The sequence below is a fragment of the Phascolarctos cinereus genome, unplaced genomic scaffold (assembly GCF_003287225.1).
Source record: "Phascolarctos cinereus isolate Bilbo 61053 unplaced genomic scaffold, phaCin_HiC Scaffold_2;HRSCAF=192, whole genome shotgun sequence".
Lineage (NCBI taxonomy): Eukaryota > Metazoa > Chordata > Mammalia > Diprotodontia > Phascolarctidae > Phascolarctos > Phascolarctos cinereus.
Window position 1 is genome coordinate 413,811,846 of NW_027555625.1, and position 14,892 is coordinate 413,826,737.

The following is a 14,892-nucleotide window of genomic DNA, read 5'->3' on the forward strand; positions in this document are numbered from 1 at the left end:
CAAAGCTTAGAGAGATACAGGATTCTTGGCTCAGTAAGAAGGCAGATGAAATTCAGTTTTATGCTGATAGTAACAATCCAAAGCATGTTTATGATGCCTTGAAGGCTATTTATGGGCCAAAGACTCATCTCAGCTATTCAGTGCTGATGAAGCCACATAGATTAGTGATAAGGACATGATCCTAGAGAAATGGGCTGAACACTTCCATAGTGTTCTCTACAGACCATCATCAATCAGTGCTTAAGCCATTGACCATTTACTTCAGGTTGAAGTCATTCCCTCCCTAGCTAAAGTTCCAACTGAAGAAGAGGTTTTGAATGCCATTAGGATACTTTCATGTGGCAAAGCACATGGTGCCAGTTCTATTCCAGCTGATATTTACAAGATAGGGGGTCTATTGCTCATACAAAAGCTGATGGAAATTTTCCAGGTTATATGGCAAAAGAAAGTTATCCCCCAGGAGTTTAAGGATGCCTCCATTGTCCATTTCTTTAAATGTAAAGGAAATAAATTGTTCTGTGACAATCACAGGGTGTGTGTGTGGGGTGTCTCTCTCTTAATCATTGCTGGCAAAATTCTTCCCAGAGTCCTCCTTAATAGAGTGATCCTTCACCTGGAAGATGGTTATCTACCTGAGAGCCAGTGTGACTTCAAAAAGGGCCAAAGAATGGTTGATATGGTATTTGCTGCATAACAACTCCAGGAAAAATGCCAAGACCAGAGCAAAAGTTTGTATGCAATGTTTGTAGATCTGACCAAGACCTTTGATACTGTCAGTTGTGAGGGCTTATGGACAATTATGTCAAAATTTGGTTATCTGGAGAAGATCATCAATATTGCACATCAATTTCATGATGATATGCTCGCCTGGGTTCTGGATAGTGGACAATGCTCTTGTGCTTTCTCAGTCACCAATGTAGTGAAACAAGGCTGTGTGCTTGCTCCCATGCTTTTTTAAAATTTTTATTTGTCAATTTATTTTGATTTATCAATAATCACTTCCATATGCTTTTGAGTTTAAAATTTTTCTCCCCCTTCCTCCCCCCCACCTTCCCCAATGTGATATAGGCTACACATTTACATTCCTATTAAACATATTTTCACATTAGTGAAGTTGTAAGTAAAAATTAAAACCAATAGGAGGAACCACCAGAAAGAGGAAACAAAACTCAATAGAAGAGAAAAAAAAGATAGTGATTCAACTTTCACAGTTATGATTACTATCTGTCTTTTTCTCCATCCTTTTTTCCCATTTATGCTTTTCTTTCTCCTCTCTCCCTTCCCCCCTTTGCTTTTGACCACCGCCTCCTTCAGTCTCTCCTCCCTTCTATTATCCCCCTCCCCCATCTTCCCCTTCACCCCCACTGCTTCTTCCCTCCCTTCTATCCCCCCCTCCATTTTCTTTCCCCTTTTCCCTCCTACTGCCCATAGGGCGAGTTAGGTTTCTGTATCTAACTGATTATGTTATTCCCTTCTTGAGCCAAATCTGAGAGCAAGGTTGAAACAATGCTCACCCCACTCCCTTCTTTCCCTCTGCTGTAATAGGATTTTCTTTCTTCTTCTGTAATGTAATTTGCCCTTGTCTGCCTCCTCCTTTCTCAGTATATTTTCTAAGATCAGACTAATCCATTTACTTGGATCTATTTAACTCACTTGATTAGGTTTTTTTTTATCATTACATCAAAGTCAACTAATATCCACCCCCTTTGTGTTTACTCCTTTAATATGGTGCAATAACAATACAGTTCTCAAGAATTGCAAGTGTCATCTTCCCTTGCAGGGATGTAAACAGTCTGCCCTTATTAACAACATTTTGTATCTTTCTGTCCCATTTACCTTTATATGTCTTTCTTAAATCTTGTACTTGAAGATCAAATCTTTTGTTGAGCTCTGGTCTTTTTATCAGGAAAGTTTGGAAGTCCCTTATTTTGTCAAATATCCATCTCCTTCCTTGAAAAATCATGCTCATTCTTTCTGGTTAGTTGATCCTTGGCTGCAATCCAAGCTCCTTTGTCTTATGGAATATCATGTTCCATGCCCTGTGGTCTTTAATGTAGAAGCTGCAGGGTCCTGTGTAATCCTGACTGTGGTTCCATGATATTTAAATTGTTTCTTTCTTGCTGCTTGCAGCACCTTCTCTTTCATCTGGTAATTTTGGAATTTTGCTATTATATTCCTTGGCATTATCAATTTGGGATCTCTTTCAGGTGGTGAGCTGTGTATTCTTTCTATGGTTATTTTACCTTCTGATTCTAGGACTTCAGGGCAGTTTTCCTTTATTATTTCCTGAAAGATGCTGTCCAGGGTCTTTTTTTTATCATGATTTTCAAGTAGTCCAATGATTTTTAAATTGTCTCTCCTGAATCGATTTTCCAGGTTGGTTGTTTTACCGATGACGTATTTTATGTTTTCATCCATTTTTTTCATTTCTTTTGTTTCTGTTTGACTGATTCTTGCTCTCTCATAGAGTCATTACTTTCCATTTATCCAATTCTAGTTTTTAACAGATTGGTTTTTTCTGTTAGTTTTTGTACTTCTTTCTTCAATTGGCCAATTGTATTTTTAAGGGATTTGTTTTCTTCAGTGTACTTTTTTTCCAGTTTGCAATTGTGTTTTTTAAGGAGTCTTCTACCTCTCTCATTAGACTTTTAAAATCCTTCTTGAGCTGTTCTAAGAAGGCTTTTTGGGCTTCAGACTTTTTGATGGTGCAGATGTGGATTTGTTGACAATGTTGTCCTCTTCAGAATTTCTGTCTTGATCTTCACTCTTCTCATAATATGAATTTATGGTATGTTTCTTTTTACTCACTCATGGTGTTTCTTTATTCCCTGGCCTTTAAAGAGATTGAGCTCTCCTGCTGGGGAACAGAGGGCACTGAGTCAAACTTCTTGTGTTGGGAGCCTAGGTCTTGGTCACTGGCTTTGTGTGCTGGGGCCTTTTATGTTGGCAACTGGAGGCTGTAGAGTTCTGGCAGCTTACTTCATGTTGGGCTGGACTCAGCAAGGCTGGAACTTTCAGGCAATTCTAGGTTGCCTGCTTTTCCTTTCCTTTAACTTTCTTCAGCTTCTTTTAGATGAGTGTTTCAGGGTGTTTATCTGCCTGGGTCCCCTTCCAGTGCTGTCTCCCTTGTTTCTGCTAATGCAGTGGGAGATTCCTTTGTGGTAGGGTACCGAGGCAGCTGGTGGTTTTCTGAGCTGGTTTCCACTGGTTCCCCCCACCCTCACTGAGGCACTTGGAGGTCCACGTATTGGTGTTTGCCTGTTTTACCACCTGGGCTTCAGGATCTCTACCTGATTGACAGTTGGAGGTTCTGACAGCTTACCTGGCATTGGGCTGGAATCAGCAAGGCTCAGACTTTAGGAAGACTTTAGGTTGCTTTCTTCAGTTCTTTTCAGATGAATGCTGCAGGGTGCTTATCTGCCTGGGGCCCTTTGTAGTGCTGCTTCCTTTATTTTTGCTGAGGTACTGGGAGACCCATTTGCTGGGCTGCTGTACTGCTGCTCCCTGTGTTTCTTCTTGTTAAGGTGTTCCAGGGTTTTTTTCTGGGGTGATATATTCTGGATTTTCAGAGGTTGATAGGGGAGAGTGAGAGCGACTACATTTTTACTCCGCCATGTTGGCTCCCAGAAGCAGAAGTCTGCTCCCATGCTTTTTAGCATGACATTTTCAGCCATGTTGGCAAATGTTTTCAATGAGAAAGAACATGGCATCAGGATCAGCTACAGCACTGATGGTAAATTCTTCAACTTGAAAAGATTCCAAGCCAAGACCAAAGTGGACGGAATGTTGGTGCATGATTTTCTATTTGCGGATGATTGTGCACTCAATGTAGTTTCTGAAGCTGAGATGCAACAAAGAATGGTTTTACGCACTGCTGCTTGTGCTAATTTTGGCCTAACAACACCAAGAAAACACAGATGCTCCATCAGCCAACATCATACCATCCATTCATGGAATCATCAGTTACAGCAAATGGAGAAGTTTTGGGTGCCGTGGATAAGTTCACTTACCTTGTTAGTGCACTTTCCAGGAATGTATACATTGATAATGAGGTTGACATAGGCATTACTAGAGCTAGCTCAGTGTTTGGGAGGCTCGAAAAAAAAGTATGGTAGAGAAGAGGTATTAGACTGACTGCTAAACTGAAGGTCTACAGAGCCATTGTGCTGACCTAATTGTTGTGTGCCTGTGAAACCTGCACAGTGTACCAGTGCCATGCCAGGAAACTGAATCACTTCCATTTGAATTATCTTAGGAAGATTCTGAAGATCACCTGGCAGGATAAGTTACCAGACACTGAGGTCCTTTCTCGAATAAACTTCCAAACATTCAAACTCTGCTTCAGAGAGCACAACTCTGATGGGCTGGCCATATTGTTTGAAAACAAAATTTTTGCTTGCTGAAAAAAACTATTTTATGGAGAACTCACACAGGGCAAGTGTTCACATGGTGGTCAGAAGAGGATACTCTCAAGGTGTCTCTTAAGAACTTTGAAATTGATTGTGTGACATGGGAGATACTGACACTGGACCACTCAACATCATGTGACCTATGTGCTTTATGAGCAAAGCAGAATTTAAATGACTCAAGAGAAACACAAGATGCACAAATTTAGAGAATCCACCCCAAACGTTCACATGGACTATTTGTGCCTGACCTGTAGTAGAACATTCCAAGCTTGTATTGGTCTGATCAGCCACAGTAGGACACAGTAAAACTTGACTCTAGCATAGTGATATCATTTTGGTCCTCTTTGAAAATGAAGGACAACTATTGTCCAATATTCCCTTCATAGAGAAAGAATTCACAGGTATCGAACTCCTTTCAAATCATTCTGAATCATCATCAAAAAACATCAGAGCTAGAAGAGTCCTGAAAGATCAGGTAGTTTAACATTTTACAGATGGCGAAATAGGCTTAGAGGGGTGAAATATTCCACTACAGTCATACAATGAGCGATTGAAAAAGTCAAATCTTGATCCCAGCTCTATTGGCTCTAAGATCTTGGCCATTTTTACTACACCAAGCCAGTGTAGACAATCTACTTAGGATTTAGCAGAGGATTATGTGGTGGGATACTGAGGTACTATGTGATAGGAAGTAAGATGATGTCTACACATATATAGAAAACTGGAGAACTGAGTATATTATGTAAATATTTAAGGTCCTATGATCCACTTTCATTAGAGATATCTGTATGTGTGAGGTGCTAATATTTCAGTATGGATTTTTCATTCAATGAGATGATGAAAGCATATTTATGCTGTTAGGACGTGTCATGATGTTAAACCCAGGAATAATAGAGAGGAAAGGGGTTTTAGAACATGTAACATAGAATGTCATAACTGGAACACCCTCATTTTACTGAAAGGGAAATTGAGGCTTGCAGAAAAGAAATGACTTATCCTAGGTTACACAATGATTTAATTACACAGCCAAAATTAAGTCCTAGTCACTTTAACTCACAGATTAACACCCTTTCTCTCTAGTATGTTCCATTATCATTTTTACACAAGTTTGTCTTCATGTTCCTACGTAGAAAATGTGACCTCCTATGAGGTCATGCTTTAGTGCAGAAACAGAATTTTAATTAAGTATGTTTGGGCAGGAGGGGGAATGAATATAGACTTGATATCTTATGGTTTCAAAAATAGGAATAATCAGAAAAAGATTTCTTCTGAATAAAACTTAAAGAAATTTCATACAGTCATTGAGAAACAGGTAAGACCAGTTGAGGAGAATGTATTTGTCTGTAGTCAGTTCATGGAATAGAAAGGTCCAAAGAATCATTTCAAAACAATGTCTCCCTTTGAGAGCAGCGACCAAACTTCCTAAAATGTACTCTTCCTTGATATTCATTCCTGAAGAAAGAAAAAAATTTCCATGTAGAAACAGAACCTGAGCACTATCCTATGGGGGTCGAGATGAAACTTCTCAGACAGCCTTTGCCATATAAGAAGAGTGAACACTGATTTTGGGCATTAAAGCCATTGTAAGAAACAAGGTCATTTGGTCCAATATAGACATCATGTCCCTCTATGTTCCCATGGAGCATGAAAATTTTTGCAAGTTACAGGAAGATTGGATGCAACCAATTAGTCCATATTATCTTGGTTTGCCCAGTGTTCATTGAACACCAGGAACTACAACTAGGCAGCCGGCAGTGTCTTTAGAACCAGCTGAGATCCATTTGATGCCTGGACTTTCATCTGAAGGGTACTTCAATTATGGCCCCACTACATACACTTCTACTGAAGGAATAGGAAGGCTGAATCTTTGCATTTGAAATGTTCTTGAGTAGATAATAAAACCATAGTTTGGAATATACATGTGAGTTCAAGGGGGAGAATTCCAGTTCATTGTGATTCCTGAGTAAATGTTATGATGTTGCCTGGGAATTAAGTGGGGGTGTCTTTTTTACTTAAACAGTCATGGGAGCGGAGGCAGGTAGGTAGTGCAGTGGAATACTGGCCCTGGAGTCAGGGGGACCTGAGTTCAAATCCAGCCTCAGATAATTAACACTTACCAGCTGTGTGACCTTGGGCAAGTCACTTACCCTCAATTGCCTCACCAAAACAAACAGACAACCCCCCCCCCCCAAAACAAAGTCATAGAATTAGAAGATTTAGACCATGGATGGACCAAGAGATTATCTACTCCATATACTATAGCAAGAAGAGATTAAATTATTTGCCCAGGGTGGCAGGGCTGGGATCTGAATACAATTTCTAAAATGTCAAACATAGTATTTTATACAAGATACTAAGAGGTAATTGGGAACCACTAGAGTTCATTAAGTAGGGTAGTGACTTAGTTAGACTTGTACTTAGCAAAATCATTTCAGAGACTGTTTGATGGGTAGATTGTAGAGGTGACATAAGCTTGCATAGAACATGGATTCAGGTATGCTGGAAAATCCTGGGGGAATATTCTTACTAACACATCTGTCTCATGATTTATTCACGTCTATGTTTGGGGGAATTAGTTGAGGCAGGAAAAGCAAATAGTATGCTATTGCAACAGTTCATGTGAAAGGTGGTAAAGGCCCATATGAAGGTAATGGTTGTGTAAGGGTAGAGAAGAGGACAGGTCTGAGATATGTGGGGGAAGAGGAATTAAGATTTTCCAATTGATTAGTTATGTGGATGAGAGTGGGAAATTGAGAATGACTGATGCTGAAAGTTTTGAACCTTGGTAACTGAAAGGGCAATGTTTCATAATAGGAAAACTTGGAAGAGAAATGGATTTTGGGTAAAAAGATGAGCTTTCTGTTTTTGACATTTTGGCTTTGAGGAGCCTACAGGACATCCAATTTTATTTATTATTATTATTATTTGCCTAGGCAATTAGGGTTAAATGACTTGTGCAGAGTCACACAAGCTAGTGAATGTTACATGTCTGAGGCCGGATTTGAACTCAGGTCCTCCTGACTCCAAGGCTGGTGCTCCATCCACTGCACCACCTAGCTGCCCCATGGACATCCACTTTTAAAGATCTCCCAGGTGGTTAACTATGTGGGGTTGGCAGTTGGGAGAGATAGTAAAACTGGCCATATAGAACTGGGAATCATCGGCATAAAGATGATAATTGAAGCCATGGGAGTTGATGAGATCACAAAGTGAGAGGATATGAAGTCCTCTCATGATGGAAAGGCTCATGACAGAACAAAGGAAACTAAGACAAATCAGTCTCAAGCAGGTGGTCAGGGAATAAGAGAGACTTCCAGAGTGTGAAATGTTACAGAGATATCAAGAAGGATAAGTTTTCCAGAAGAGGCCACTAGATTTGGTAATTAAGAAATCATTGATAACTAAGAGAAAGCAATTTCAGTTTAGTAATGAGAAGAAAGGATAGTAAGTGGAGTGAATGAGTGTAGACACCTTTTTCAAGGATTTTGACTGTGAAATGTCAGAAAAGTATAGGATAAAAAGATTGTGGGCTGGTAGGATATAGGGGGATTTTTGAGTCTTGGGGAAATTTAGTGGTATTGTAGGCAGTAAAGCAGTAACTGGTAGACAAGGAAAAACTAAAGGCTTTAGAGAAGTTGATGGGTGGTGGCATCTTCAATTAGAGAAGATGGAAAGGTACAATATTAAGGGGACATGTGAAGGATTAGGAATTAGCAAGAGTCATCCCTTTGCCAGACATTGAAGTAAAAGCAATAGTGGGGGACAATGTCAAAGGATTGTGAGATGAAAAGAAAGGTACAAAAAGATCACTGGCCTCAAATTGTTCTGGTAAAGTATGAGAAAAGGCATTCAGCTGAGAAAATGAAGGTAGAGAGGCAGCTGACTTATCCAGGTTTGGGGTTTGGCTGGGGGTGAGCAGTGATAGAACAAGGTAGCAAAGGATGAGAAAAGAGAGGAGAGTATAGGGTTCACTTGGTTAACTAGGAGGAGGTACTTGTTGTATTATATACCTTGCAGGGTTGTTAAGAGAACAGCTTACTAAGAGACAGCTGGTAAACCAGAAAGAACTATAGACTGGGCTACAGTTATTATAATTGACAAGACTACCCTAGGTAGTCAATAAGACAACCTCAAATACCAGACTGGATTCAGGAGTGGAGAGTTCTGTGCACAGAAAGAGTATAGACCCTCTAGTTATTTCAGAGGAATTTTAATTATAATGGTAACTGCCATTACTATAGTAGGTTTCCAAATGAATTTTGTGATGGGGCAATGAATGCTTCCGGTGGATCCTAGGATCCTGCTAATCACTTGGCAGGACAGAGGGAGAACCATCTTGAAACTTTCTGCACTTACCAAAATGTCCAGCAAAAAAAGCAGAGATTGATATAGGTCACATCATCTTTACCACAAATTGGGTCATAATTCCTTGAGCAAGGTCCATAATCTCTTGGGTACTTCTGACAAAGATACTGTAAGAATAACAAAGACATGGTGGCATGGAGCTCAAAACCAGTGTCTGCAGAGCATCCTGTACCTGGGAAACCAACTTATAGCAGGATCTGATTTGTGCCAGGGCTGTGAGGGGAACCAAGCCAATCTAAAACTACATTCTGTATATAAGATTATGCTTTGAAGTCAAAATGTCTCCCTTAATGGGAAGAACTTCAATTCCTTCCCCATCTCCATTCTCCCCACCTACCAAATCTGAATTAGCTTATTATGTCCTAGACCCTAAGGTTGCTTCTAGTAGAGAAGTTACTGTTTTTGGTTTCACATTCCACCCATCAATCAAGGACTAGTTCTATGAAACCTCTTCAGAAAACACTCCAGCCACTCAGCCCCTGGTGATCTTCCCTATTCTAAGTATCTATAGCATTGTTACATTAACCAACAGTGTTAAAAACAACAACAGTAACACAGGGCAGGGAGGAGCTGAGCAATTATTCTACTAGAATAAGACCTCTTATATATTCTTTTCATTTAACTTTAGTTGTTGTGGCTCATTTTTAGAACTGTCTAGACTTAATATTACCCTACCCCTACCCTAACCCTAGCCTCAAGAAAGGCAACATGTGCAGTAAATAGAGCATTGGACTTAAAAGAGTCAAGAAGGTCTGGGTTTGAATCCTGAGACACTTACTAGCTGTATCATCACTTAATTCTCAGTTTCCTCATCTATAAAATGGAAATATTGGGCTTGATGGCTCTTAAGGTCCTTTCCAGCTTTAAATCAATGATCCTATGAGTGTCAGGCTTAGTGTCAGAAATTCCTGGGTTCGAGTTCCATCTGTAACATTTACTATTTATGTAACTCTGGGCAAGTCACTTAACTTTAATGCGCCTTAGGGAATATCCTAAGATTTATCTGTTAAGTCAGAAGTGGATTCTGGATCATATGGGTGGAAGAAGATCCAACATCAGGAATTTCACATTCCTGTACAAAGAAAATAAAAGTTCTGACAAGAAATAATTCTTGGAATCAAGACCCAGACAGGCTTTGCTAGACATCAGAAAATGGGTGGAGGTGGGTTGGGTGGGTGAGTATCCCTGCACAAGAATGCCAGGTATCAAGAACTTATCAGTATAACCTGGTGACCCTTGACTCACACATGTAGCCAGATTGTTGCTAGGAAGCCAGAAGAGTCTGCTCGACAAAGGGGAGATTGGACATGTGCAGGATGATGCCAGAGTATGGCAACGATTATAAATTAAAGGTGAGAAACAACCAAGATAGGGCATCTGGGGCCCTTATTTCAATGGCATTTATGGAGGCAACCAGATGAATGAAGAGTAGAGTATTCTTTTGTAAATATGAAGTCCAGCATTTTGGGAGAAGGGAAAATTTTTAATTATTCTGTACACTGTAAACTTGTGTACCGTAGCTCTTAGCTGGGGCAATTTGGACTAATGAGCCATTGAAACAAGTCCCAGTCTACTCTCCGTGCCTTTTCACTCATTTTTATTGTTAATTATTGATGTTTCTTGTTTTGTCACTTTAATTTCCAAATATGTTTCTCCCAACTGACTTTCCCCGAGAACTATCCCTTTAACGACCACAATTTGGTCTTCATCTGGTTCTGCCTGAACTCAGTCTCCATTTCAGGAACTGTTAAATAAACTTACCTCTATCACCTTGGGCAATTCACTTCCATTTTCTGAGGCCTTAGTTTCTTCTGTAAAACTCACACCTCTTGCTCTAAGCTCTCACTTGATACTTGAAGGATTGTATGAGTGTGTGTGTGTGTGTGTGTGTATGTGTGTGTGTGTGTGTGTGTGTGTTTATGAACAGGTAACAGGTAACATCTCTCCAGAAAAAAAAATGTATAATATACTTTTAAGTTTAATCTGTACTATTGACATTTTATCCATTACTTTCTTAACTGTTGACAATAAAGCAAAACAAATAAACAAACAGACAGACAAACAAAACAAACAAGCCCTGACTTACAGCATCTGTGATTTTTGAGGTATTAATGCTCATACTGAAAAATTAACAATTGGCTCTCAGGAGTGATCCCCTCATGCCCCTGCTTCAAGTCATCTTTCAGCCATCTCTCCTAAAGAACCATTTACTCTAAGGGTTATTACCCCTCTCCCTTCCCTCTATCTCTTAGTAGATGTAAGGATGCCAAAAGTGAGGAAGCAAATAACCTTACTACCCAGTTATGAGTATAATGATGTTAGATAGGACTTACACAAGAGTTAGAGTTATACAGGATGGGTTAGACAGGAAACTACCAAATGGCCCTATGGGGTGAGGGTGGAAGGGGTGGGAGGAAGGAGTGATGGGATTATCTCTCCATCATCAGCCTCATGATATCTTTGGGGTCTTTGTCTCCCCCACAGGGTGGTACCTACCCTGCCCTTTCATATAAAATACAATTTAGGGTGCTTTTGGTGCCACTTGTCAAGGGCATGGTTTGTAGTGCTTTTCTGAGGTGTAAAAACTCCTAGTTACACACCTTTCTATATCCTTCATTTAAGTGTAAATACTACTTCTCATTATATTGGAGCAGAGAGAAGCACACATACATATACCTTGTGCCTGTATGTATGTAGTTTGTACTCACTAAATGTATGTAATAGATACACATGTAACATGTGCATATAACTTATCTCTTTCAATTAATTCTAAATTCTACTCAAATCTGCATACACATCTGTATATATATGTGAACTTACATATATTAAATGTATAAACATACCTGCATATATGTGTTTTGTGTTTATTGACCAGACCTGTTATCCTATGGGTATAGGGAGCTCCCAGTAAGGAACTCCCTCAGAAAATGAAAATTGACATTTTTTCCATAACTGAACATTTGAGAGAGTTACTTGGGAGCCAGAGATCTCAGGACACTTGCCCCCAGGTTTCCATAGTCACTACGAGTCAGATGTGGGACATGATCCCAGGTTTTCCTGACTCCAATGTTAGTTCTCTATTCACTGAGTCACATAACCTCTTGTCTATGCCTAGATCCAGAGCTATTTTTTTTTCCTACCAACATCTCAGTATTATTTCTTTTTGTTTGAGACCTTCACCATGAAAATATAAGCTCTGAATCATGAATGAAAATTAGACCTAAAGCCTGATTTACATTATAGAAAGATAATCTTACCTTTTCATAAGAGGGTTCTTTCAGTTTGCTGAAAATACCTACAATCAAGGTATAGAAAACCAAAATTTATAAGTTAATCCATCATTTCAATTCAAAAGACATTTATTAAGCACCTATGATGTGCAAAAAAGATAAAATCTACCATGTATATAGATAAGCACATAAGAGGCAATTTCAGAAGGGAGAGAATGCCAAGAACTAAGGTATTCAGAAGTAAGCTTCGCATAAAAAAGTAAATGCTTCACAAAATTTAGATGTCATCTAAGCCAAGCTTTGAAGGCACGATTCTGAGCAGTAAGAGTGAGGAAGAAGTGCATTCCAAATGTAGGGGACACTCTGAGAGAGCATAGGAGCAGGAGAGGTACCATGTTCAGTTTAACTCACAAATGGACCTCATATATCTAAGTCTGCTTGAGACGACAATCATCCTCATTCCCTATGGAAGCTGTCATAGAGACTTAATACTCTAGAACTATGGACAATAGAACCTTGTGTTTTCAGGAGTCTAAAAGGCAATATGAAATGTCTAGAAAGATAGGTTATAGTCAGACTGTCTAGGTCTTTAAATGCCTGATTGAAGACTTTGCATTTCATCCTGGCAGCAACAGGGAACCACTAACATTTTTTGAGTTCAAAAGGGATACCTGGTTGGCACAAGGATACACTATCCAAGATTGAATAAAAGAATGCTCTTTCATTGTCCATGATCCTAGCAGGAATTGGAGGAGTAGTTCTGCTAGTGGGGGGAGGGGAATGATAGGCTCTGGGAAGGACTAAGAAGAATGGATTCAATGCAGGTGCTCAGAGAATACTTCAGTTCCAATGTAGTATATATATATAGGAAACTTGAAGGTTCTTGGTAATAAACAAAACCCTTCCTTCACTAGCTCATCCCACATCATCATGAACAAAGAATATTTTCCTTCTATAAAATTCATGGTTGCTAATCTATACAGCACTTTAGTAAGATAATTTATTGTTTTATAATAAATTCAGGGCACCATATTTTAAAAATTTCTATTTTGAAACCCAAGATCAGAGTCCCCAAAGCTAATAGAAATTATGTGTTCTAGGACACTTGGGTTCCTTTCCATGGTTCCTGGTGGGTAAAAAGTCTCCCAACCAGGATTCAGAACATTATTCACCTGTGAATCCGAAAAGAATCAAGATGAAGAACCCCAAGATAGTCTTAGTTGATGGTGGCAAAAATGCCATTTAGTCTTTTCAGATTGTACTTGATTCTCTGTAGGAAAAACAAACATAAACTCACAAATAGAAAACTTCATATTGGTCATTTTTTTAGAGAGATTCAGATTCTTCGAGGAAGAAGGGACTAGTATCTTAGTTCCTCCACCAGCCTTTTACTTAGCTTCATCCTCTTGACCACCAAAATTGATTGTTAGTGGACTAATCCATTAACATCTAGCACCATCTGGGAGGTTCCTCCTCCCTCACCTATCTTGGTGAGGAAGGGGTCTGTGGTTTTCAGGTAAGTATCTGCTTCTTCCTAAGAGCCCAAACCAAGAACGGTCACTGGGCCTGGGATTTGATGCTAGATGCCTTTGCAGCTGACTTAATCCCCTTCATCCCAAGTGTAGCAGCAAGCAGCGTAATTTGCAGATGGGTACCCACTTCCTCCAGAAATGAAACCCCACCTTGCACAGCCCAGACACAAGGATCTTAGTTCATTCATGATGGAAACATGGCTCAGACAAGGAAGAAATCTGTAGCTCTAAGCTTTGATTTGAGGATAGCACCTTGACTTCATGGGACCAATGGATTTAGAGCTGGAAGGAACTTTGTAGATCCTCTGACAAAATCCCCTCATATTACAGATGAGCAAATTGAAGTCATGATTGATTGTGTGACTTGCTTAAGTTCACATAAATAACAGAGCTAGAATTCAAATCTAAGTTTCCTGACTTCAATCCAGGGCCCTTTCTAGTGTCTTGTCCTAAAGCTCCTTTGTTTTGGAGATCCCACACTGCTGCAGGGACATTCTAAATGGACACTCTTTACTAATGTATACATTATTTATGTTGGGAAGTTGGCAGGGTTGGTGATTCAGTCATTTACTTTACACCATCTGAAAATTTGAGACTCCTCCTGAACATTCTATTTGCCCTAATCATTTATATGGGCATCTCTTCCTAGTACTAATAACCAAATCCCTCTCCCACCTTCCTGATAACAGATATCTAGAGGTTCTAGATGTATTGAGAGCTTACAGCAGGAGAAAGCCTAGCCCATTACTCTCCATCCTTATGTCCAAAGTGGCCCACTTGGGATAGAAGAGATAAAAGAGCTATCACACCCCAGAGAGTAGTCACTCCTACCTCCTCATACCCAGTCACAGCCTCCCCTTTTGATTGAAATGGGATGGACAAGGATGTGGATTAGGCTGCTGGCAGGTAGGGAAGAAGGCTAAAGACCCTGGCTGGCCCTTTTGGCAATGCCTCAGGACTATACAAAGGGTCAAGAAACAGCAAGAGCACTGGATTTGGAGGCAGGCAGCCTATGTTCAAATCCCTATTCTAGTCATTACTTGGACAAGTCACTTAACCCTTCTGGGCATTGCTTCTCATCTGTAAAATGAAGAGGTTTGATTAGATGGTGTTTAAGGTCTTTTTCAGTTCTCCACCTATGATTCTGTAATAATAGTACTGTGAGGAGGATCAGAAATGAAAGGATTTAGAGGAGTAAGGAAAAGAGAGAGGATGGAAGATTTAGAGAAAAAGAGGGGTACCATAGAGGACAATACTAGAAAGAAGGTGGTGATGGGGAAGGCATTCAGAAAGTAGATGAACAAAGATGGACTAAGAGGGAAAGGGTTGAGAGAGGGAGATGAGGGCACATGAAGA

At 39.8% G+C, this 14,892-nt stretch overlaps 1 protein-coding gene across 1 annotated transcript; it reads right to left on the bottom strand.

Annotated features, from left to right (window-relative positions):
• Nucleotides 1-5,791: 5,791 nt before the first annotated feature.
• LOC144455716 (ovomucoid-like) lies at nucleotides 5,792-13,246 on the bottom strand. The gene is made up of 4 exons (XM_078149201.1): nucleotides 13,177-13,246; nucleotides 12,032-12,069; nucleotides 8,766-8,881; nucleotides 5,792-5,861 (listed from the first exon to the last, which is right to left on the bottom strand). The coding sequence occupies exons 1-4, from the start codon at nucleotides 13,244-13,246 to the stop codon at nucleotides 5,792-5,794; spliced, it is 294 nt and encodes a 97-aa protein (XP_078005327.1).
• Between the last annotated feature and the right edge of the window lie 1,646 nt (nucleotides 13,247-14,892).